The sequence below is a fragment of the Cygnus olor genome, chromosome 12 (assembly GCF_009769625.2).
Source record: "Cygnus olor isolate bCygOlo1 chromosome 12, bCygOlo1.pri.v2, whole genome shotgun sequence".
In the NCBI taxonomy this organism is placed as follows: domain Eukaryota; kingdom Metazoa; phylum Chordata; class Aves; order Anseriformes; family Anatidae; genus Cygnus; species Cygnus olor.
In genome coordinates, this window is record NC_049180.1 from 4,483,886 (window position 1) to 4,509,585 (window position 25,700).

Here is a 25,700-nt window from a genome sequence, read left to right on the forward strand (position 1 = left end):
CGCCTAAGTACCACGGGCAGTGGGGGTGCAGCACCAGCTTTTCCACCTATTTTTAGTGTTCACCCTTATCCAGAGCTTCACTATATTTAAGAGGTTATTACAAGGTAATATAAAAGACCAGGTCTAAATTTGTTCAAAAATCCAGTCCCACTTGCATCTAGGAAGAAGACAAGTTTGGGCACAGATTTATGCATGAAAACCAAACTTTAGCAAGATCAGCACCCATCTGGGAAAACTGTATTTCTTGCTGTAGATATGGTTCTGATCATAATCACTCCAAATTATTTGCTTCAACACAGAAAACACAAAGAGTAGGAAATTTGTATGCCTCTTATTTTTTGTGGCTGCACAGGTAACAGCCATCTTACAGTTCTGCCACAGCCCAGTCCTTCAAGAACGGCAAACATTTTGCGTAAGCAAAACCTTCTGCTGAAGCTACCAGAGTTTAAGCATATTCTTACATTGAAGTAGAGTTAAATTTCAATATAAAGCATAGAGGGAGCTTAAGTTCCAGCTTAAGTACCTTGCTAATCAGGATCTAAAGCATAGCTAAGGTACCAGAAAGAGTTAAGTATGTCCAGCACTTGTTCAATTACAAGTAATTTCATTTCAATTAATTATCAGCGCTAACTGTAGTTAGTATCATACAATTCTGGGAAGTGATGCTGATGTATAAAAACAGTAGTAAGTAGTCAATGACTAATATTTCTAGGAGCATTAAAACTAATAGATTTATTATGCAAGTGTTAAAGCTTCTATACTTCAGTTTCTCCTAACTTTATTGGAGAAGCTATTAAAGACAGTGTGTCTCAAAGAATAAAAGTGCCAGAAGTAATAATCTCATTTTTAATAAAGTTTCTTATTTTGATTTACAGTCAGCAGAAGCTGCTATTCTATTATGCCATTATGCCTCTGCCTACCTGCATAAGATCTCTCAGACATTTCTCAGAAGAAACACCAAATCTTACAGAACATTTGGAGCGTTGTATTTTCTTATTAATCAGAGGAGTGAACTGATTGGCTCCATTATTAAAGATAATTTCACAGAATTTCCTGTGACACAAACCTTATTCTTAAGAATTAGAAGTAAGCTCTTTGGTTATATATCACACTGTATAACTCCCAGAATACTGATCTCTTTTCCTTAGAATATTGTAAAAATACGTATTTCCTATTTTCTTCTGACTACAGAACACTTGAATTGATTCTCCACAGACAAACCAGGCTGAATACCACCTTTGCCTGGAAGAGCCAAGATTAAGAACAAATAATACAAGCAATGCCCCGACACGTAAAACAAACAAACAAACCCACAATAGTAAGTAAACCACCAAACCCATTTTCTTAGGCAACTGAGTTCATGGCCTTCCTTGCAGCCGCAACGAACCTTGCACACAATGAAGCTTCCTGACCACACCACTCAGTAGCTGCCTTCCTACCCTCTGCATCATTTGTTGGCATGTGGCATCATGCTGGAACACAAACTCCTGAATTCCTGGAGAGGAATTAAAGAAATTCCCAGGGCTTTTGTCACAGCTGCCTCGTCCTTCAGGTCTAAGGGAGCTCTTTGGTCAACAGGGTCACAGCTGCACGTTGGTTCCTCTCTTCCAGTGGGCAATCTCTTGCAAACACTTCACCCTCCTCCCTCAAGCACTGTGACAGCAGAGGAAGCCTCTCCTCACATGCAAACAAATCAGTTATTGGAGCTGTGCTGCTCCCCACAGCAATACAGATGTACCACCCCATGCACGACAGCTCTTCAAGGCAACTTTTTACTATAAGTAGGGCTGCTAACTGTGAGGTTGGTAAAAGTAGGAGTCCTGAAATATTGTACTCCAGGAAATTAGTACATGTTCTCGTTCATTCTTTCTCTTCCTCAGTATATCTGGCATACAGCATAAGGCATCACAGAAATAATGCATCTTTCTAATGGTAGCTATCCATAACACAAAGCATTGTGAAACGTAACATTGGGAAATACAATTAAAGATAGATTTGCACAGTTCATGCTTCACCTGTCAAACAAGCAGCAAAATAAAGGTAACATAGGCAATGAAAACAAAAATATTTTAGGTCACATAAAAGCAACTTCTAATCTTGGCATTCAGATCTGGTTGTTTTCAATGGAACATTAAAAAATACTCATTTAAAGTATTCTTATATTTACAGCTTCAATTCAGTTTCACAAAAAGTAGCTAAAGTTGACTGAATGATGCTCTGAATGGTATTAAAAGACAAGGAAAACCTGGAAAATATTCTTTAGCACCTTTCTACAGTGACAAAATCTCCAAAATATAGTGAGCTGTCATGCCACAGCTCATGGACTATTTTAGCCAGAATTAACCCCAAATTTAGGCATATTTGTGATTGTTCATGGTGCTGTATTCAACTGGTCAAAACTGACATTCTTCTGTGGATGCCAGTGTAAAGTTCCCCATTTCACATTCTAGCATGTTGTGGTATTGCCTGTCCCACACAAGCCCGGCACAGGCTGTCCCACTCCGTTCCTGCTTTCCACCCCACCTTGCTCTTTGGAGACTCAGCAGAAGGAAGGAGTACTTGGCCCAGTGTGTTATCCGCAACTGCTAACTGACCCTACTCCCCTCCAAACCATATGATGAGGGACAGCAGACAGAAGAGTGACAAGAAGAGATTCAGGAGTGAGCACCTGAAGTTTCCTGAATTAAGTCTCCTGCAGAAACATACAGGCTTTGTCATCAATACATCAACATTTCCTCTATGGTTTATGTAGCATCCTTTATTCTGAACCTGGCATGAGGACTGCAGTCCCCAAGACATGGTAAAACTGTGAAAACACTTTTCTACATTTCTGTCAACTGTGCAACATTGGTGGTTTTTTTTGTCTGTTTTTTGTTTGTTTTTAATCTGCGTTTTTTGTTTCTGCCCCCACACACTTTTTTTTTTTTTTTTTTTTTTTTTTGAGGACCAGAAGGTGGGTACAGGGAGCCAAACACACCAACATTGCATTGGTGGCCACCCTGGTGCATTTTAACACTTACTTTTGGAAAATAAACATTATCTGAACAATTTTTTTTCTTTATAATTCCTTGAATTCACCTCCCACTGTATTTATTCTTTAAAGTTGAAGCTATATTTTTGTATAGGTTGGTGTTAATGTTAATGTAAGAGGTCAAATTATAGTGGTCTCCCTACTGTTTTATTGTAGGAGTTGAAAGCTGGCACTGTAATTAAAATTCCAGCTAAATAAAGCCTGCAGGAGTCCTACTTTTAAACCAAGCACTTTGGGTTTCTAGCACACCAGCATGCTTTCTGTTGCCACTAGTTCACTACCACACAAAAGAAGTTAAACAAAATCCACGTGCCTGAATGTATTCTACAAACAACACTTCTTATCAGTAAGATAGGCAGAGAATATACATAGATTCTAGTTATAGAATATATCAAAACAAAAAATTTGAAATAAAAAAATGCAACCATTTTTTACAATCTCCCCTGCAGTATTTTGGCCAAAATTGTCAGACAGGACAACTCAACCTATAACATAAACCTAGATCCTGCTGAAAAGAGGATCACAGCTGATGAAAAGGAACATTAGAGTGAGTTGCAATTTGCCCTTCAGAAAACTAAACCTGAACTCCTGGTTACAGAATGGTCCCATGTATCAATTAGATCAATTATCATTTACTTCAATCTGACATGCTTTTAGTTCTGGAACTTGCTAGTAAGCGTTTTGCAAATATGTCAAATATATACTGGTGGTTGCTACAACTTCAGTGCAGAATTTCTCTTTTGCTATCCACTACCTGTAAGCTGCTTCAGTATTGCCTCTGTTGTGCTGCTCTCTTTAAAAGCACCTCAGTTCTGCTTCAGCTCTTGAGAGACAGAAGGTGGCACTCATTTTTAGAGATGAAACAATCCAAGCTAGTATTGAAAGTAGAGCCCTGTCTAAAGAGCAGCATCCCAGATTGTTATAGGCATCATCTTTTAGGCCCTCCCAGTGCTCCCAGTTTTATTTCTACCTTTTTTTAAAAAAGGATTCTTTGCTACAGGAATTTCAGATTTTTGATCACTTTCAGTCTGGCTTTCCTAAGGCAATTTCTTATTTCAGTAAATCCTACCAGCAAACACTTTACTTAATATTCATAGCACAGAACATGACATGTACTTACTCCACTATCTACAGCTGTACTTGTCTGCCCAATAAGAAGCAGTCGGTACCAGGCATACAAACATGCACACAAAATCACTCCAAAATGACCACAGTTTTCAGAATCAATCCATAAAAAAGTTCCTTTCTCTTATCTAGAGAAAAAGTTCTGGTGGTTAAGCTGAACTGAGACAGATGACAAAATCAAAAACACCAGCCTCCAGTTAGAAAACAAAGCACTCAATCTAATAAATTTCTGAAAGACTTCATGAGTTTATTGCCAATGTTACTTATTCTCAAAGAGAGATGGAGAGATCACATGCTACAGGAAAGGTATGTAAAAAGGAGATGCATCCATTAAAGCAGACAATAGCCAACATGTGCATACAGATTGCTCTGTCAAGGAAAGACTGCTTTAAATAGGCAAAGGGAAAGAAAAACTGCAAGTTGAAACCTGAGCATAATCACAATATAAAAGTTGTAATTTGATTTGGATTAGCAGAGAGAAATTCTAAAAGCTAAAAATTAATAGTGAAATACATCTGCAATTATTTTCAAGAATACTTGCATGATTTAAGATATCATTAACTTAAATAAGATTCTATGTTTAAAGAAAGATTTAACCTCTCTTACTTCCATTAATTCTTGCCAAGTGTCCACACTGCACTTTGAAGCATAATGGAACAGGTTAGACATCTTTTGCATGGTGCTTTTCTAAGATGCTCAAATTAAAAGCTGTCAGAAATGCAGTCTGTGGAAATACGAAGCTACTTACAACAGAAGAGCAGGAACGTCTCAGCATGCAATCATTCACGCTACATCTGTTTATCAGGAGGATGCTGTTTGCATCTGACAAAGATGGGCTGATGCTGAAGGTGTTACAGCACAACCCCAGCTCCAATGTCCAGAGGTCATATGTCCCTACCCCTCGTTTCCTCAGGAAGATTGCCCCGGTGAATTTTGTCAGCCCTGAGCAGCATTTCATGTCAGACTACTTGCTTGCTGCATTATGCCAAGATACTGACATTTTCTTAGAAGATTTTAGCCTTCCAACATGTTCATATAGCTGAATGAGGCTGCCTCTTGGCCTGCATCTTTTTTCGGTTAGGGAGCGATAATTTAGTTAATCTAATTTTTGTTTTGGAAGTGCCAACTGGAAATGAACAGAAAAAGTCTTCCATTAAAACACCTGGGGACGTTATTAATACAAGGTTTGCACTGCACTGAGCAATGGACCCATCCTGCTAATACTGAGCAGTTGGTCATTGATTTAGACTATTAGAAGAACAGCTGGCTTGCTTCAGCCAACCAAAGCAGACACATATTCCAAAAAGGATTCTCTGCAAAACATTATGGTTCATGGAAAGTCTTCAGGAAAAAAATAAATAAATAAATCAGATCTCAAACCAAGTAATCTGCTACTTTTACCTTCCAAAATCCAGAATCTACCAGTTAATAAAGCATGCACCGTTACTGTAAACATCTTCCCCGTTTTTTTTTTTTTATTTTTTTTAACCCAGGGTGGAATGGCTTTTCTGACCAAAACAGACAAGACACTTTCTGGGTTTAGTTTTTCATTTTCTCCACCTTGGAATAATGATAAAGACTTGATAATGGCAAGAGGAGGTTTCACCAACAGACATGGCTTTTCCTCCATTACTCTGCAAGAGCTGACTACATCCATTTGAGATTTTGACTTAGCATTGAAGATATTTCTCAGAGACTAATTATTTTTTCCACGTTGTCGTCTAATATCTTACCCTCTTGCAAGAAAAAAAATAGTTTAATTAAATGTATATGCATAAAAATCAAACAAAGTATATTTTTGACTCAATTCCCCTCTGATCCTGTTCATAAGCTGACAAGTACTATTTGGAAGGCAACTCTCTGGCCACGCATTTTGTTTTGTTTGTTTGATTTTAAACTGTTTTTGCTTTACATGTGTGAAAGTAGTCTAATAGATGACGGTGTTATGTTGAAACACTGCTCTGCATTCATCTATTCAGAAACATACTCGAGATGTTCTATATTAATAATCTTACAATAGCAATACCTATTTGCAGTACTTATGCAGAAAATTTTCTCATTATGTTTGTGTAAGGGTTAGGCAATACTGAAATTTTGGTAACAGGAGCTTGGCTTCCTATAGCTATTTAAAGGGAAACAGCGTGATTAAGGGATATCCCTAATGTCTGGCTTCCAATCCTGACTAATATTTCCATCCACATGACATAACATCGAGTCCCAGAAGCCTGGGCTTAATCATGTATTCAAGTGCCAGCACTGAGGCTCTGGTATTCAAGTTCTATACAGGGCTACGCGCACATTAAGATATATTTTGGACTATAAACAACGTTCAGCTTTCTGGTTAGAAAGGTTGACAGGCATATTTCTGTAGAACCTGCTAACAAATGTCCAGCACAGGAATCATTTTTCAACATTTTGTAAAGAAGTACATTCCTTAATATAGAGTGTTATTTATAAGAAACAAAAATATTTTAAATGTTTGTAAAATTCAAAATGTGTTAAAGACTTCTTTATTTTGAATAGCCATATCTGTGCTTCAACAAGGATGTACTACAGATATATACACCTGATTAAGTGAAAAACCCATAGTTATCTAGTTGTTGCCCAAAAGTCTAGACAGTTTTGCCTGCATGAAATTACTAAGCCAAAACCTTACCTCATTTGAACTTGTTCTTTTGCAAGCTGCAACTACCACCTTTAGTTCTAATTACCTAAAACCTGGCATATTCAGTGTGAAGAGCCAACTCTGGTGTATAAACCTCATGTTAAAACTCTGTAGAGGATCTGGCGAATTACAGTATATTGAATTAGGCTGCCAACATTGGCTCTATACAAGTTGCAGAAAAAGTGAAGCAGGGGAGATGAAAAATGTGAAAACTGTATGGATCAGAGTAAACAGAGATTAACAATGTAATATCAATAGACTATTTCTGCAACTGGTTCATGCTGTCTGTAAAGTCAAATGGCATGGTAAACAGCAGGAATACTGGATATGATAAATCACAGATCTCACACAGCCCTTATCTATTTATTTGAGAATCTGTAGGAAATGTTTCGATGTGAGTGTGATCATCACTATGATCCATGTACACACCTGATGTCATAATAGTAGGAAAGGTCTTCTCTGATCTTTCCACAGGCATTACTCAGTTCAAGCAAAGGAAATCTTGGAGGCTTCAGCTTTGCTAAACAGCAAAACTGCCTTCAAGTATTAATGATAAGCAGACTAATATATTTCCCACCATATGAGTAGACAAAGATTTTCTATATGACTGAATAGAAATGTCTTTGTTCAAATCCACAGAATGAAAAAGCACACAAATGCAAACAGACAAAGCTGTGATCTTGAAACAGCTCAAGCTCTGAAACATGCAATCTATCATGTAAGAGACAGAAGAGGTCAGCCATTAATTAACATCCAAATTAAAGCTTTTCAAGTAAGGGTCAAAAATTCCTTTGTTTTGACATTTAAATCACTGACAATGTATTCCCCAGTTTAGTATGCACAACACATCACCTAATGCCTTATGTTAATTGCCTCAATTTTTCAAGTGTACTATTTGATTTATTGTCAATTAAAAGCACCCCCAAAAGCCCAGACACATGTATGTTAAGTATAAACATGATTAATGTAACACAATTACATTTCCACATTTGATGGGTCTGATTAGGAACTTTCTATCAGCCTGGCATGATGGAGCATTGTCACTACCCGTGACCTGTCAGCATTGCTGAAGACAAGCTCGCTGATGTGAAAGTATATTGATGGCCACAAATGTTTCAGAAAGGTAAAATCTGCAATTAATGCTGTCAATTATCACCTTATCAAGAACCTAACAATCTTTGTGATTTTCTCTATTTAATTGCAGAAGACAGTCTTAGGTGTAAACTAAAAGAGCTACAAAGAAGAAAAATCCAGTAATGTTATTGCCTGTTAAAGCAACAGTTATGTGGAAAGACTCTTCAGTATTTCCAGAGAGTGGCTGTATGAATCCTCTCCTAACACATCAATGGACCATCTGGTTTTAAGAAGATGGCACTGGAGGAAAAGAACTGGGCAGTTTACAAGCAGGTGAGAAGTGCTTGGTTTTGTGTGTGGTCATAGAAAACACAAGGGATATGGACAGAAGGCGGTCTGATGAGGGGAAGAAAAAGTCCATCGTAAAATACAACAAAATTAGGATAATGAATGGTCTGAGTAATGCTAGAGAGTGCTGTTAAGTGAGATGTAATGATAAATCAATAAAAAAGCAGTTCAATCTGAGCACAATGGGATAAAAGATAACAAATAGCAATAGGAGCCCAGTGAAATTAATGGGAAGGAAGGCATGCATACACAAATGGACTGATATATATCTGTTACTGTCAACTTATACATTGGTTTTGATAAGAATCAGTACAAGTGAGAATAAGAAAAGATAAAATTCTGTACCCTTGCTTTGGGTTTATCCTCCCACCAGTAAATGTAAAATATAATTAATATTGCCCTATTTAAAAGTAATAAATACATAAGAACCTGCCATAACCTATATTAAATTGCTAGGAAGATGCTGGCAATGAAGTGTACAGTAGGTCCTTGCTTAATTTGGAAAAAAAAAAAAAAGACTTTTATAGCACTTCAGAAAAGAATTAAGAAGCTCCTTTCCTTTCCTTATTGAGGACTACAAAAGCAATCACTGCTATAGACCTGCTTTGCATATTTGCTCTATTAATTTACATAGCCCTGGAAAGCCTCACATTCCAATGCAACTGCTAAATTACGCTGCTCTTGGGTAATAGGTATAAAAAGATGCAAGAGCATGCAAAGTGTATTCAAACAGACAATTAAAAATATCAATTCTGTTGACAGCTAAAATGAAGAAACTGTGCAGAGGTTTAATACCACTGCATGAAGGACATACTATTTACAAGTGATTGAATTAACTAGAATCATGCATCGACAATCTGCCTTTGTTGAACATTACATATTAGGCCAATTTAGTGTCTGCTTATTAAAATAATTTAATTCCCAAGATTGTTTCCAGGCGTTTCTAGATCTCCTCCTGTTCTTTCCTTCTTCTTACTTTAATGATGGCATCTTAATTAACGTGCCAGTTTCACACCAGTGCAGTTTGCTGATTCACCACAGAGCTGACCAGTCAACACTGGCTTAATCAATTTATCCTTTACTTGTTTGGCAGAGCAAGCCCAAATCAGCAGGAGATCTGGCCAGACATGCAACAGCCTCAAAATTCAGAAGCAAACAAAGAATACAACAAAGGTTATTTTCATTCAGCTTAACACTAACTAGTTAATATTGTTTTTCCTTGCATAGGTTTTCAGCATTGGAGACTTACCGGCACCACCAGCACAGGAAAGACATGAACCTGTTAAAGCTGGTCCAGAGGAGGGCCATGAGTATGATCAGAGGGCTGGAGCACTTCTCCTATGAAAAGCTCCTATGGAACACCTCTCCCTCTCCACCTGGGAGAGCTGGGGATTCTATTCAACCATTCTCTGAATCTATGATTAAATGCAATCTACAAATTTCTATTTTAACAATGTAGGAATGTTTAAATCCAATCAAACCATGTTCATCAATGCCTGGAAGCAATCTTGGGAGTTAAAACAACAATTTAGAGCAAAATTGCCTAAAGAAATTGGAAGCTTGAAATCTGTCTTCTAAACTGTATAATCTTACAGTTCTGAATAGCATTTTTGTTTTGGTTTGGTTTTGGTTTAAATTTAGTGGTATTTTAAAATCTGTATGCAAATATATTATACCTTCACCCAAACAAGCATAACAATGCACATATATCAATACGTTGTAATAGTATCTGGAGGCAACTGAGATGGGAATCGTGCATTTAATGAGTAACATTGCTTTGCATGTCTTGGCTTCACTAGACTGTCACTATGCACTGCCTTATATGATCTAGATACTGTATTTAGATAGCAGCACTACTATCTCATGCTGCAAATCTAGAAATACTCATGATTTAACAGCAAGCAACCAAGCATAACTAAGGAACTATTAGTAATATACATATCATGTGCAAATGTGGATGTGTTTGAAAGTTATGAAAATGACAGCAATGTCCCAAAGCCACAGAAATGAACAAGTTGTATCACTTGCTTATTAAAAAGATTTGAAGGAACTAAAACCAGGACTCAAAGACAGTTAAGTCTCCTTTAGCTAATGCTTTAAGCATACAGCAGCAGCTTGGATGTGATACCTGGTCATTGGAAATATTATTGAATGATCCATTTGTATAACACATGCAGTAAACATTTTCTGTCATTGATGATCACAAGCTTGATCCAGTCTCTTCTGAATTTCACGGAAAGGCTTGGACTTACACCAGCTTTGAATAGAGGTTGAATTTTAAGATACAAGCTTCTAAACCTGATTTGCAGAGAGGAATTACTAGTGAAATTTCCAAGCAATTTCCAGTATTATAGGAAAGACTATAAAAATTTCCAAGGAAATTTACTTTTCAAAAAGTGGATGATTTTAAGTTTTCACAACATTCATATTATCCTAAATTTATGTATATATAGTATTTTGCCATCTCTAATACATGAAACCAAGTAAACTCTCTAGAGATATGGGATTAATGCAGGGGAGCACAGACAGAATCACGGCAATATTCAATACCCTATGTACAATAAAAAGCTTTCTGATAAATGGCAGGAGTGATACGAACATATAGGCAATTCTGATTTCTGCACAAGAGTAATATATGAAAATAACATACGGTTCAGAACTGGCTGGTCCTCTGTGAATTCAAATGGCTGTTCAATATAAAAAACCTTTTGCTGGAATCCAGGGATGCATTCTAAATCTTCTGCACATGCAAGCAGCAGAACCTGAAGAAACAAAGGAAATCGACTTTGAACATCCACTCACTCATCCATCATGTTAGCTTCTGGGAATGATACTGGATTTGGGCTCAGTGCTCATAAAACCAAATCTTGGGCTCCACATTCATAAGACAAAATATCCATCACATCACACTTCCCCCTTCAAACCTTGCTAAACATATTTTTTATGGAAGCTTTTGCTTTTATGTGTGTGTGCTGGCATGGAGATTACAAAACAGTAACTTTGAGGGCTCAGTCCAGATGATGAATAAAGGATATTATTTGTCTTTATGAAGACATAGGATGCTTTTAGGTTGCTCCTAACAACACAGTTGAACCCAGTTCAGTTTAAATATGTGCTTAAACTAAACACTTCTAAGTTGATTTAAATAATTGAATGTAAACTGTTGATTTTCTTTTTTTCCTCTTGAGTCACAATTCATTCATTTTCCTCATAATCAAAAACTTCTTTACACCAAGGGAAGACTGAAAATTAAACGTGTGCATCATATTGGAGATGGATCTGAAGATTAAAGTTAAATACAATTTGTATTACTCTTAGTATGCAGTCACCAAGCCTCTTTGTCACCACAGGAACACCTTGGCAAAGGTGGGACCTTAAAAGCTAAACAAGATTTGTTGGAAACAGGTATAATGCCAATCTCAGTCTCTGAAGGTTTGTGTTCTATCCCTGAGTACAAAAAACAATCTGAAGTGCTATTTTTCTTGGTAGTTTTTAAATGAGAGCACAGGGGTAAGAAAGTCTGAGAAAGATGCAGCAGGAAAAATATACTAAGTAGTTTAAAAGATTAAAGAGAGAGGCAAAAGGAGGAAAGTTCAAGAGAGTAGGAAAACCCAAATCTTTATTGTTCAACTTATACGAACATAGCCTCATTTTCAAAAGTAGTTTCTGCTTCAGAACCTCCAAAGGTGGTTTTCAAATCCTGGCCTTAACCTGGTGTACACAGCACTGTGATCTCAAAATTGTTGTGGCCAATGTGCTTCTTGTTGGACATCCAAAGAAAACTCAAAGAGATGGGACACCCATAATGACCAAGGTGAAGAAGGTCAGGCAAATGTGGTGGCCCTGAAAGCCACATTTCATGGTTCTACCTCCACAACATTACTGTCTAGATAAACTGATCCTAATCCTACAAAGATGCCCTGCAAAGTTTTTAACATCTGCATGTTTCCCTCATAGCCACACCACTTGTAATCCATTCACTCAGAGCAATACATTTGCTGCTCACTCTTCATGCACTTCACACTCACCAAGTTTCACACGATCCCGTTTATAGAAATCAAAAGCAGCAGTACCTAACCTGGTCGGCATTAGTTCTCCTTACTGAAACCAAGCATTGGATCATTTGTTTCATGTCACTGACATTTGCTATAAAAACTTGGCTAAAAGTGATGCAGACTGAGAAATAGCCAGACTATTTCATGACAATTAAGCTAGTGGTATTCAAATGCAGCAGATAGACACCTTTCCTTTCCTCCCTGACCTCTGCTACATTTATCCCTCTGAGGGATTAACCAAGAAAGAAAAGAAAGACTTAAAGTAGTAATACACGAAGCAAGGTGCAATACACTTGACTATTACTCACTTCTATATGTCCATGTAACTGCTGCCTTTCTTACAAAAGCTTAAAAAAGCACAGTGCCTAATCCCTCATTCAGTTATTGAGACTGATATATTGATTTTATTGGAGATTCCGGATTCTACAGGGGTTGAGAATTGAACCATCTTCCCCTTCGGTCCTCCAGTATAAGGTATCCATAAACACAAACATACTCAGAGCCTCCCCTCAAAATTTTGCATGAATCTTGATTACTGATCATCAAAAATATCCTGGTATGTATTTAAATGGTCACATGCACACATCAATGAAATTTAAACATGTATTTCCTGCACATATTTTCACTGCACAGAGATGTATTTTTAAAGTACCTGTCTCCCTGACTCATGCTATTACTGAATGAACATGCACAAAAATACAGTCAAACAAAATATGCTGAAATTTAACTACAAACCTAATTCTTCCCCTAAAAGACTAATGCAGCAAATAAGAGGCAAATCATATTGTGATCTCCCAGCTTCTGAAGTCTTAAAGTTGAAACTCTTGTCTTATAGACCTATAAATGAAAAGCCTGCTCTGAACATCATCTATGTCAGTGCTCTTTGAGAGGAGAATATGTCTATTTTATCAGATTTGTGACAGTATAAGTTGACTTTGAAATCTGGGCAATCTAAATAGGTCATGAGTTAACTTCTGTAAGCCTGGTACAGAAGCTTCACATAATATGGATGTAGCAAATAGAAAATGACCTTTACTCCCTTTGAAATAATTACAAGACTCAGGCTTGGCCTTGCTGTGAAATGGAACATTTTATTCTACTTGTGCAATTCCAAGCACTTTCTTCTCAACATGTCAGACAAGACGTTAGATTTGCCACCACACAGAGAGTTTTTAATTAATTATCTTTTAGAAGCACAAGCGTTCTTTTAATTTACTTGTCTCATGAAGAAACTTTTTCTATAGAACTAAATGTCTATCATGTTAAAATAATTTCTTTTGAGTTTCTTCATGTTGTGAGAAAAAGTCTTTAAAAATATCTTGAAAAGAAAAGCCAAGCACAGATTTGCATTGAAGGCAAAGAGAATATTGTTCAAAGTGGAACACATTCTGAATTTATCACCATGTAGATTTCACATTTCTTTAACACAATGCAAGTGTTTGTGGGCTGATAGCTACCTAGAGAAAGAGCTCAGCTAAATACACTGAAAGCAATGTTTAAAGTGTCATATATGTAGAATTTGGAGTATATAAACATATTTCACACATGTAGTTAAATATGTATTGGGTCATTAGTACAAAAGGATCCTTCACCCACTGCTAAGAAAAAAAAAAAAAAAAGCTGCATTCTTGAAAGAACATGACAATTATGCAACAAAATTTGCACATGAAAAAGCCTGAGAAGCAAACCAAGGGGTTGTGACCACTCAGACCTAAAGCGCCTCTATTCACTGACAAGCAGAATCCAAGTTTTTCATAACCTAATGTTTTTCAGAAATGTACGGAGTGAAGACTTGTTTTTAATATCCTGACTATTTGACTTTCTGAATTTATTACCAGTCACTATAAGGAAATGTCACTAGTTCAGATAACTCCTGTGAAAGTTTGGTCACTGGGCTAGAACTAGGCTTGATATCTCATCAGATGCATAAGAAACACCTTTCTTATTATATTTTTTTGGTAGTTAATAAAACAGCAGGCACATGCTTCTGACCTTACTGACCTCAACATTTGCACTGAAAGCTGCTCCCGTAGAACATGGATTAAAAAATCAGTAGAGGACTGCAATTTTATACCATGCCGCAATGGAGATTAATAAAGCCCCTGATGTTAAAGTACCTTTGGGCAATGCCACATCTCAAAACCCAGAATTCCTTTACCTCTGTAGTGATGGAAAGTTAATCTCTGTAATGACCTTCCACAAAATTTCAAATGTTCTTTTAGGCTCTCCCAGATTCAATGTATGAAGCAACTCCATTCAGATTTGATTGGCCACTCTCAAAATGAATTCGCTCACCTTTAACTGTAAAAACTCTCACACCTTCATTAGCCCTACTTGCATTAAATCAACTTTCTATTATTAAAAATGCAACCTTCAGAATATTAATTACATTTCACATATATTCCTATAGTGTTAAATTCATCCTTGTGCAAGGCTTTATTTAAACAGAGATGTAACTGGTGCAGACACCTGTGAAAACCATCTGCCCAGCGATGAGTTTTACAAACAAATGCAAACAGATCTCATTTCATGAGGCAGTATTCTATATATAAGACCACATTCTACTTTTGACTTCAGAAAAGTAACTTTAAATGCAAAAATTAAAAAAAAAAAAAAAAAAAAAGAATATAAAAATCCACAAGAGTTAAAATAGAAATGACACCATGACACCCATCTTGACCATTCCCACCCATCATTTCAAAAGGCCCCAAAATAATGAGTAATTTCTTTAGAAATTAGATTTATTTTCTTGGGGGGGGGGGGGGGGGGGGGGGGGCGGGAGTTTGGTGGGGGGGGTGGAGATGGAATTATTTTGACTTATTTACTTGTAAAAGTATATGAAAATTTATGCTCCTGAACTTTTATCTGGAAGCATGAGAACTAGATTTTTTATTATTTTTTCTTTTTATTTTTTTGCAGATGACAACTTGAGATTTTCATATAAAATAGTGATCCTAAGAGCTGAGCACCAAGAGGAAAAAGTAATCTGAATAATGAGAACCTCCAACACCAAATTAAATTGCACATGAAAAAATATTTTTTATCATGGAGATTGAGAACTCTGGATCTTAAAAACCTTTCTATCTTCAGGTGCTGCAATACTAGACCCCCAAAAAATGGATGAGGAGGAAGCTGTCAGAGAAGAAAAACTAATTAAGATGCACACAATCACAATGATTTGCAAAGAGATGATGAAATCCTGCCCTACTGAAGTCAGTAAGAGCTATTCATTGATTTCACGATTTTACTCATGATTTACATGAGGGAGCTATTTAAATAAAATTAAGAGAGGGATACCTAAACAGCTAAAGAGAGCACTGCTTTAAGTAAGGTTCTTATTCTGCATTATGACTCCAATTAGAGTGCCAGCAGGTCCTGAGGCAATCGTTTCATCAAATCACATACAGACTGGACATGAAGTTCTCCTTGTCTTCTGGTACTTTTTAACATCAGTTGGCACAGGGAAAAACTCAAAAGCCTGAATAACTTATCCTCTTATTTGCATAATTATCAAAGTTTTTTTTTTTTAATATTACATAAAAGTATGCTGAATTATTTATCTCTGAAAGTGACTAAATTAAATAAAATACACAGCTATTTTGCAATAACTTGATTTCTAGAGCACAAAGGTTTGATGATTTTTTTTATTCAATATTTTCACTACGGAGGGAAAGTTTTCACTGTTTCAGGCTTTAACCTCTTCTTTTTATCTGAAAAGGGTCTCAGAAAAAAAGTATTCACAATCTCTACAGCTCTACCTTTAAATCTGATAGTGAATTCAAGTCATTTTTGTAAGAAATGCTATTAAGATTTGGCACTAAGATTCTTCAAGGATGATAAATATCCTTTTAAAGGGCCTACATATCCATTTACTGCATAGCTCCATCCTAAAAATGAAAGTCACACTTGGAGTACTGAAGGGTGGGCTATGAAAATGCAAATTAGAATGACTTTATTGGCTGAAATGAATTCAGTTCTCCTGTCACTAAGTGGTGTGACTGTGGTAGGCATCCATTAACTAGAAACAAAATATGACAAACTCTTTTGTGAGAGTATCTAGCACAGGAACTTTCTTTTTATGAGCACTTTCCTTGTGAACGTATGTTTATTACGAGCATTTTATCACGAATTCGATAAAAAGTGTGCATCTTCCATGACACTGGAAATCTTGTTAATTTAAGTTATTTGAGAAGTAATTTGCCAGCACTATTGTCTGAATAGACAGCTACTTTCCTTCTGAAAGGAAGGGCCAGAATGAGGAGGAAGATGGCATACCACCATGGTATTATACTTGGGTAAACAAAGCTGCCAAGAAGTGCCTAGCACTCAAAGACGCATCACAGCCATTTTGTCCTGTTGAGCTGGGGTAGGGGACCAAGAACATTTTATTAAACTTCTTCTGAGGTTCAGGCACACCTGAACACACCTCCATGCTCTGAACACAGCCAACACACTCAGAAGCCAGAGGTCACTGAGAAGAATAGCTCAGCCAGGGGTTGCACCAGTGTCAATACAGCCATACTGAATACACAGGGTCCCTGGGTATTTTCTTACACTGAAATCATTACTACCACAACTTCCATGCATCAGAACATGAGCTAGCATTGCTCAAGAGCAAGCTTTAATTTGGGAATCAAGAAAACAAACAAAAACTAAACAAAACACATATATAGGCCTATATAATTTGGGTCTGTATATAAGGAACCATCTCTAGTCTTCAGCTGTGGCATGCAGGCATAGCATAGTCTCCTGGCCAGATCATTTGATTCTTCTTGTGTTCCACAATTCTGGACCCTCATTCTGATGAGCATTTCATAGCTTCCAGAATAAATGTATTCATGGTCAATTTATAGCCATTTATTCATGTACCAGTCTTTGTCTCATAACTTAATTAACCCTTTTTCTCTGTAAGTCTTCAACTCGTTAGGGTAGCCAAACCAAATTCTGTTAATCTCCTCCTATAGGATCCACTCCTTTGATCATCTCAGTACCCTTTCATTGTGCCTGCTCAGGTTTGCATGTGTGCAAAATTCCAGATGAGGGCTCTCCAAGGCCTGGTAAGCAACGTTCATATTTCCTTAAGCCTTAAATATGTTGCCTAATGCTCCCTAATATTCCACTTCTCCCTTTAAAGTCTTGTCATTCTTATGGATCACAATCATTCTAAAAATTAACAAACACACAAAAGAGCTGAAAATTTTGACATCAATGTAGATACTGCTTTCATTTAGCTACAACAATGTTAAGAGGCTTTTACAAACAGAATCAGGATTAATCTTTATGAAATACAAATACAGATGCAAACCCTCATGCACTGTTAAACCTATGCCCTTTCTGGCCAGATGGGAACCAGCTCTGCTCACAGATGGCAGGCATCGTACAGCACAGAGCCCAGGCTTAACTTTCCCTCTCCATAGAGCTTATTAGCTGAGACTCAGGATTTGCTGTGAGAAAATGGTTTCCAGCTCAAGAAGGACGGTATCCACATGGCTCAGAGTGCAGGATCAACTTGCTGTTTCATCTGTATAGACATCTCTGAACATCGCTTGGATTTTTGTAAGTCTGACAATAACTATCATCCCAGATCATTAAATACTTTAATGATCAGTAACAGAGGCCAAAATGTGTTACTTGTGCTCAAAGTGAATAATATTTTTAATTACTCAATTATTTACCAAATAAATACCTACCCATCACGATTAATGACGCCATTTAACAAATAGAACCCTTCAGACAAAAGAATGGGTTGGGCCCCAAGGTTTTTTTGTTTGTTTATTTTTAGGCATTATGAAAAGAGTAATCACATTTTTCTGAAACCCATACAACACTGGAATGAGATTACAACTGGTTAGCCTATTTAGAGAAGCTGCATAATAAATTCATTTTACAGGGCACAGAATAATGCAAATGAGCCATTCAATAGCACTTCTGTACTAGTCAAAGAGGCATAAAGAAGAAACATTGAAAGTCAAAGTTCTGTTCTGGTTATACTGCAAGATATGGAATTACCGAAACCTAAACTGCATTACAACAGTAACCTGTACAAAGATTGGTTTATGCCGAACGTTTTAGTTATTTATCACCTAATGAAGTAAACAGGTTGATCCTATTTTCCAGCAGTAATGACTTCATGAAACACTTAGATGAATGAAAATATCAATCTCTGTTTTAAAAAAGGAAATAAATTAAGGATTTTTTTTAAAACATATTTATAACCCTTCACATACAGTTGCACAGGGCAAAGTCATTATTCCATACAGGAGAATGCTGATGTGGTAAAAGCCGTTAGAGAAAAAATTAAAATCATATACTTCTTATAGCATATAGTGTTGTTTTTTATGTTGTTGTTTTGTTTTGATAGGATGTCTAGAACCTATAAGGAACATGATTTAGGTTTAATTTCCCAACAGTGTGATCATTATCAAAAAAAAGTACAACCTTCCATCCATTGTTCTCTTTATATTCCACAGTTATAAAATAAAGCAATTATTACTACACCACAAAACTGAACTTACTGTAACATTGAACATCTGTCTTTTGCACTGGTAAGCTAAAACCGAAAATGAACTTGCTGAAAACAATCTTTCAAAGAATAGCATGGATTTGTGCAATAAGCACATGCATGGTGCTGTTACCTTGAAACATTATGACAGCAGGAACCAACCCTCAGAACTCTTAACTTAAAAAATAAAATAAAGTATGAGAAAGTGAAAATGTCTGCTTTTCAGCCTCAAGAAAACATTTGCTGAACATTTTTTAACCTTCTCCCACACAGTCACAAACATAACATTTTTTAAAAATGAATACTTTCAAGTAAATCCCTTGATTCCATCAAGGGTACTGGAGAAAAAAAAAAGTCCAACGTCCAGACACCCATCATAAAAATTGAAAAATAGCTACAATGCAAGGATCCCAACGCAAACCTGTCAACTGATTGTGTCTTAAGCAGGAGTTGGACTTGATGATTCTTGTGGGTCCCTTCCAACTCAGGATATTCTATGATTCTGGGAAGAGGACAATATGTTCTGTAAAACCACAAGCTATAGGCAGTCTGTAGCAGCATAGCATTACCTGCACATCAAATGGCTGTTTTTTCTTTACCACAAATAATAACTTGCACTATTAGTCTGATAGCAGTAAAATAGATAGTTCTGAAGAGTGGTTTTGTAGCACTTTGTTGCAAAACCAAGCTGATAGGAGGATTCTCCTGTAGTAAGGACAGGGAATATTAGTCACCTGAATCTTTCCTTCCATCATGATGCCAACATGGTCTCTATCTTCTCATCTACTTCCTATTTTCGTTAAACTGGTATGAACTTAACCCACATAACACAGGGTTATCTACATGATAGATACAGAAGATTTATAATATAATTTAACATTATTTCAGCCTAGAACTCATTTCCTAAGTTGATTATTAAAATTACTTACACACTTCTGCATTTTCTTGTTCAATGATATGTTTCCCAAGTTATTTTATTTTCATTTCTAAATATGAGGCATTACCTATGCCTTTTTATTATTGGTAGGCTAGCTACCATTTAAATTTTTAATTTACTTTGTTAAATGTTTTAATTTGTTTGGTCCCATTTCTTGCATCATTGTTCATTTGATCAGTCAAGGGCCTGTGCATTTAGTTACAATAAGCATGAATTTCCAAGCTGCCAGAGTCATACAGAGGTAAAAATAAATAAATAAATAAATAAATAAATAAATAACAAAAGAATACATGTCTTTGGCAGCACCAGCTGCTACTTGAGGAATATTTTTAATGAAACAAAATACAGTCGAAAAACTAAAAAGCACTTGCACCAACTCTTCTGACTCTAGAGGAAGCATGCCCCAGGGCAGAGACAGCAAGCAGTTGAACATTTTTGAGCACATCACAACATAGCAAAATATTCAAAGCTTACAGACTCCCTTGTGTTAACAGTGACATTGCATCACGAATGACCTTTCCAAAGAAATAAAGCCCATTACAGCTAGGAACATGATAACTGTTAAAGATCAACACTTAGTAGTCAAAGGAGGAGAAAAAAAAAAAAAAAGAGAAAGAAAAAAAAAAAGAATTGCACTATCTGGTAAATTAATTAGAACATAAATAATATGAAACTAAGACCTTGGTCTATAACCCTCTCTGTTATAATTGCTTGCCATTTAAAAGCTGAATGAGATCTTTTATGCAAAAGATACAGCTATTGACCCCACACGTATTAGGAAGTCAAAGAAAATCCTGCCACAGGGAGATCTGGTGAGTCCTAGAGAATGCTTTAGTAACAGCCTACTGAATATCTATTTATTTTTATTTCTTCATTGTAGAACTTAGTTCAATTATCAACGAACAACACTACTAGAACATATTGCAAGTTAACTGTTATATATTTCAGGCATTTGGTTGGTTGGTTGTAGAACCAACCATCACAGAACTATTGGACAAAAATATGTATATCCAAATTAACATTGTGATTTTTTTTTTTTTACATGAACTGACAGTCCTGAGACATAAGAACATAACTATGGCTGTATCCCACAAACTCCACAATGAAATGTCCACAATAAACTAACATTTGCTTTATAAATCTATACGTAAAAGTCAAGAATTTGGGTTTCTGCAGTAGATAGGAAACTCAGTATGTTATTGTAGCCTCCCCAGTTAACTTCGTATACAGCACTTCGAGTATCTTCCTTAGTTCTACAGTTACCTGTATTCACCAAGTCTATCATCTGTTCTACAGGAGATTCCACAAGGAAAAGACACAAGCAACAAGCATAAAACATACTGAAGTTTGTGGAAAAAGTTAAATCTCTGCCTTAAGTTGCAAAAGCAAGATCCACATCTATGCTAACATGAATATAATGACTAAAAGTATTGTGAGGTCAGATTCACATCTTTGTTTAAAAAATTCCTGGACAGACACCACATAAGGACATGCTTTTGCATCCATCTAAACTGAACAGGTTGTATTGTCTAGCAAGTTGGAATTAAGGGGATCTGAAGAAGTCTATTTTTCATCATAGATTTAGGCTAAAGAGGTTGGGTTATATTTCTAGTTTATTTGAGCTACATGTAGTAGCCAAAGTATTGAGAATTCCGACACCAGTGTATATGCAGTTGATGATGGAATGTCCTACCATTACTATTTGTAATAGGGGGTTATTTAATTTGTTTATAAGTTTATACAATCAGGTCTTTTGGTGCATTTTGACTAAGTAGAGCTGTTCAAGTTGTACACAAAAAATAGGAAGTCTTAAAGAACAAATTCAACGATGCAATAATTTAAAAGCACTTTTCCTTGTGCATAGCAATTTAAAATTACTGGAGCACTTCAACTTTTTTTCATAAGTGCTTCAGCCTGGAAGTGATTGGGGTTCTGTGCTTGCACAGTATAAAGCAATTTAAAATTATTCAACTGCTTCAATTTTTGTGTAGGTACTTCTATTTGAAAATGATTGGGGTTCTGATCATGTTCTGTATTGAACAATTTTGTATTATTTAAATGCCGATTTATTTATTTAAATCAATGCTTCACATTTGGGACTGAGTTCTAGGAGATTATAGTAGAGTATAAGGCAGTTTAAATTATAGAAGCATTTTACATTTTAACATTTTTAATCTCCTATATAAAAATTTCAGTTTGTAATAGTGAAAGTATGAAGCATTACACTTCAAAATACATCAGCATTATATAAAATCAGAATCATAATTTCTTTTTAAAATTTTATAACTTTCATAATCAAATTTACATGTCTTACTACATACTATGAAACACAAGTATTTTAGAAACTAGACTTTTACTTCAGTAAATAAAAATAATTTCCAAGGATAAGAGCAAATTCTAAAAGAAGTTTTGAGTCCAAAAAAAGTGAGGGTTTATTGCCTCAGCATTTCACTTATTCATCCCCATGTTGAGCAAGTGTTCAGGTCCTTTGTAGTACAGATAATGTGTTCACAAGGTTCTGGTTCAAGTTTATTCTAAACATTAATTTTATCAAGTAGAAAATTCAGATTGTAACTTTAGGAATGTCATTCCTCCTTTCACGGGATTGGCATATAGAAACCTGTTTGGATTTCTCCCTCCCCCTCTTTGGTTAATGAAGTTATCTTTCTCAATAGTCACAGACATCCTCTGCTCTCAAGCTTTGCCCTTTGAAAAGAGAGGAAATTAAGCTGTGATGTTTGAAAATAGCACTGGAGACATACAAATGGAAAACTAAGAAATACAGCTGACAGACATCATGCTATTAGTGAATTCTCTACCTTTTTAATGCCTGGTGTCTTTCACTAATATTGCGTATTCGATATGCTTACATTTACTACTAAACACATGGCAAAAATCCAACACCAGTATTTTTGTACTTTCCACAGGGATATTCAATGAACATGAATGTGGTCTAACCACCGTTTTAAAATGTGACTTTCTGGAAGGAAAAATTAGTGACTAACTTCTTCACAAGGCTTGTCTCCATATTTCAGCTTTCACTTTTTAACACAAATCACATATAAGAAATAGAAAAATTTCTCACCAAGAAAAATAACTTCATATTCCTCTGCACATTCATTTGAAAGGATAGTGGCTAGTCCTTAAAGATATTTCATTGGCATGCCTTACTAATCATAGGCTTTTAATTTTGTGTCGCCAGTTTCAATTACAAGTAAACACTGACATCCTCAATTGCACTACACAGAGCTCCCCTTTATCCACAGTTAATCATGCTCACTGCAGTTATTCCCTAGGCTGAGGTTTCAGAGCTCCTAGCTTCTGCAAATCCTCAGTATTACATCTTTGGATTCAGAAACGAAAATACTAACATGTCTTATCATTCAAAAACACGTGCCCTGGGTTCCTCTCCCACTAGTGAGCTGCTGTGCTCCATGTACAGAATTAAGTTGTAAAGCATTGCTAAACTCATTTGAAATATTTTGCTTAAGTAAAACCTCATATTACTGTAATTAAAGAAGCTGTGAGAAACTGTAATTAGACCAAGTGTCCCACAAATATTAATCAGTAAAGTAATATTCTATTATTAAGAAGCAGCTATGCACAGTAGGAGTTTCTCTTGCGAGAAACAAGTTTAGGAACCAAGCCAAAAGCAAGCCAGAAGGCACCACAAATTAGCCTATTTGATGCTTTGTTTTACTTTAGGAATGCTTTCACCTGTAGTTTACTTATTTTTGTACTGCATTTTAGTGAAGAAGGTGTAAGCAGGCTTTGGGCTAAGGTCCTCTACCTGCTCCTTAGTGCCAGTGTGCCCAGTCATTTTGTTAAGGATTTCCCTTCATCTCTTGGCTTGGAACACAGCGGAGGAACTCAGTGCACACCGTGGGTAAACCACTTAACCTCCCTAAGTTCCCCCATCTGTAAATGAAAACAATACAATTAACATACTTAGCAGGGAGGTTCTGTCATTTACATAAGTGTTTTGAAGTGATTTGAAATCTTGAGTAAGTACCATATAAATGCTTACAAATATTGGCTGTTTGAGGGACAATCAGTAACAATTTTGAGCATGCAAGAGATAAAATATCATGTCAAAAGCCTCAAAGTCTCTGAAACGTGAGGTGTGCTTAGCTTTATGTTGTTACCCCTGCTCCCTGCCTATCTGTTTAAAAAAGAAAAGTGATAGCTTAAAGTATTTTTCTCTTTGCAAAGTGAAAATACTGAGAGACTCAGACTAGAATCCAAAAGTAGTAAGTGTTGGGGATTAGTGTAAGATACTCCTATATTCATGTCAAAATTATTTCTAAGTTACACTATCACATACAGGTTCACAACAATATTGTGCAAGACTGCAAATTTATTTTGGGGAGGAACCTTTAATGCAATGGTTTATAAGCAAATAAGTATACGGACCAGTTAATCAAGTATCTGTCCTTTCCAGCTCTGAGTTACTTCACATAGATCAAGATGAAGTGATAAACTGTGCTAGTCGACTTTTCCACTGCTGTTAAGAATTATTTTTTAAGCAGGTCTTTAAATCACAGATTGTTACCTGAGCTGTTAAAAATAGATTTAAAACTGAGAATTTATCTAAGCTATATCTATTTGCTACATCTAGAATACGACCATTAACTTCCTCCTATATTGCTCTTGTATGTATTCACCACCCCTAAAGAGAGAGGTTTGCTTTAGAAGAGAGACGGAAGAAGAGATCTATAAAGAACAAGGCTTCAAAATTTGAAAGTCGGATTTTTATTTTTATTTTTTAATTAGGTTGAATAGCTACATTCATATATAGATATGCAAGTCAAGCATTAGCTATTATGATCTTTTCAGCACTGCAGAAAATTATAATCAAGCCCAACTCTTAGTTCTCCATGCCTCAGTACTCACAGATGTTTTTTATGTATTACTGAAGAAGCGACAAGCAAACACACCATCCACAGCTTCCACAGGACTCTGCCTTTTATACATGATGAAATGCATCTCAACTAGAACAGTCATTCTAGTAGCTTGTGTATACTGAAATGTTACCTTTTTATTTTGCACTTGTTAATGCCTTGATGACAGCAAATTCTTCATAAGTAACTTGCATAAAATCAATATTAATATACAAAATTGAAAAGTAAAACTCTTACAAGAGGTTTATGCTCAATGTGACCCTAGGTTTTAAACTCACACAGGACATTTAAAAATTCAAAGTAGTGATCTACATTGTAGAACACAACAAAAACTTTGAAAGACAAAGCCATAATGCAAATGAGACAATTGTTTGCTTCTGCCAAAAATAAAATTGCAAATCCCTTGTATGCATTGGCCAGAGAAACAAAAGCCAAGTAGTAAAAGCAACAAATGTTACACCGAACACATGGAGAATGAGAAAGTGTTTGGTCACGTGTCAGGGAAACCACTCGTTCTATTCCTTTCTTTCAAAAATAAAGAGAATCCAGAAAGTTAGACACAGCAGATTTGGCAAAAGTAGGAACATTCCCAAAAAGCAAGTTTGCTATGATATGTTATTTTCATGTAGTGAGATGAGGGATTTACAATATCTAAATATATATTTAATTCAATTGGTAAAGAACCTAGAGGAAGAACTCATTAGTGAAAGTCAATTAGCCCCAAGGGGGAAGCAAGCAACAATGGAGGTGAGTTGAAGAAGAACTGAGAGTTGGGGGGTGCAGAATGTTCTCTTAAAGTTCACAGAAGATGCTTCACAACAGTGTTGTGTGCATGACGGTTCTACGTTCAGCACCACCAAATTACACGGTCAACATTACAGGCTGCATACTTTTCTATCCAATATAAACACATCAATGTTTCTTGGCACATTATTTGTTTCACTAACACAGTTCATATAGTTTCCATGCTCACCAAAAATTGGTTAAAAAAAAGATGAGGAAGAAGGAATAATTAGTCTTCTTTCATTGCTTGCTCTAGTCAGCTTAGAGGATGGAGAATTC

The 25,700-nt window shown here is 36.1% G+C and overlaps 1 protein-coding gene across 8 annotated transcripts in view; it reads right to left on the reverse strand.

Annotated features, from left to right (window-relative positions):
* CDH13 (cadherin 13) overlaps positions 1 to 25,700 on the reverse strand; it is a 478,422-nt gene that overhangs the window by 377,637 nt on the left and 75,085 nt on the right. For all 8 annotated transcript variants that reach the window (XM_040571559.1, XM_040571558.1, XM_040571561.1 and 5 more), the window contains exon 2: positions 10,894 to 11,005. In XM_040571559.1, coding sequence (XP_040427493.1) covers positions 10,894 to 11,005 — 112 coding nt within the window. The remainder of the gene's footprint in view (positions 1 to 10,893; positions 11,006 to 25,700) is intronic.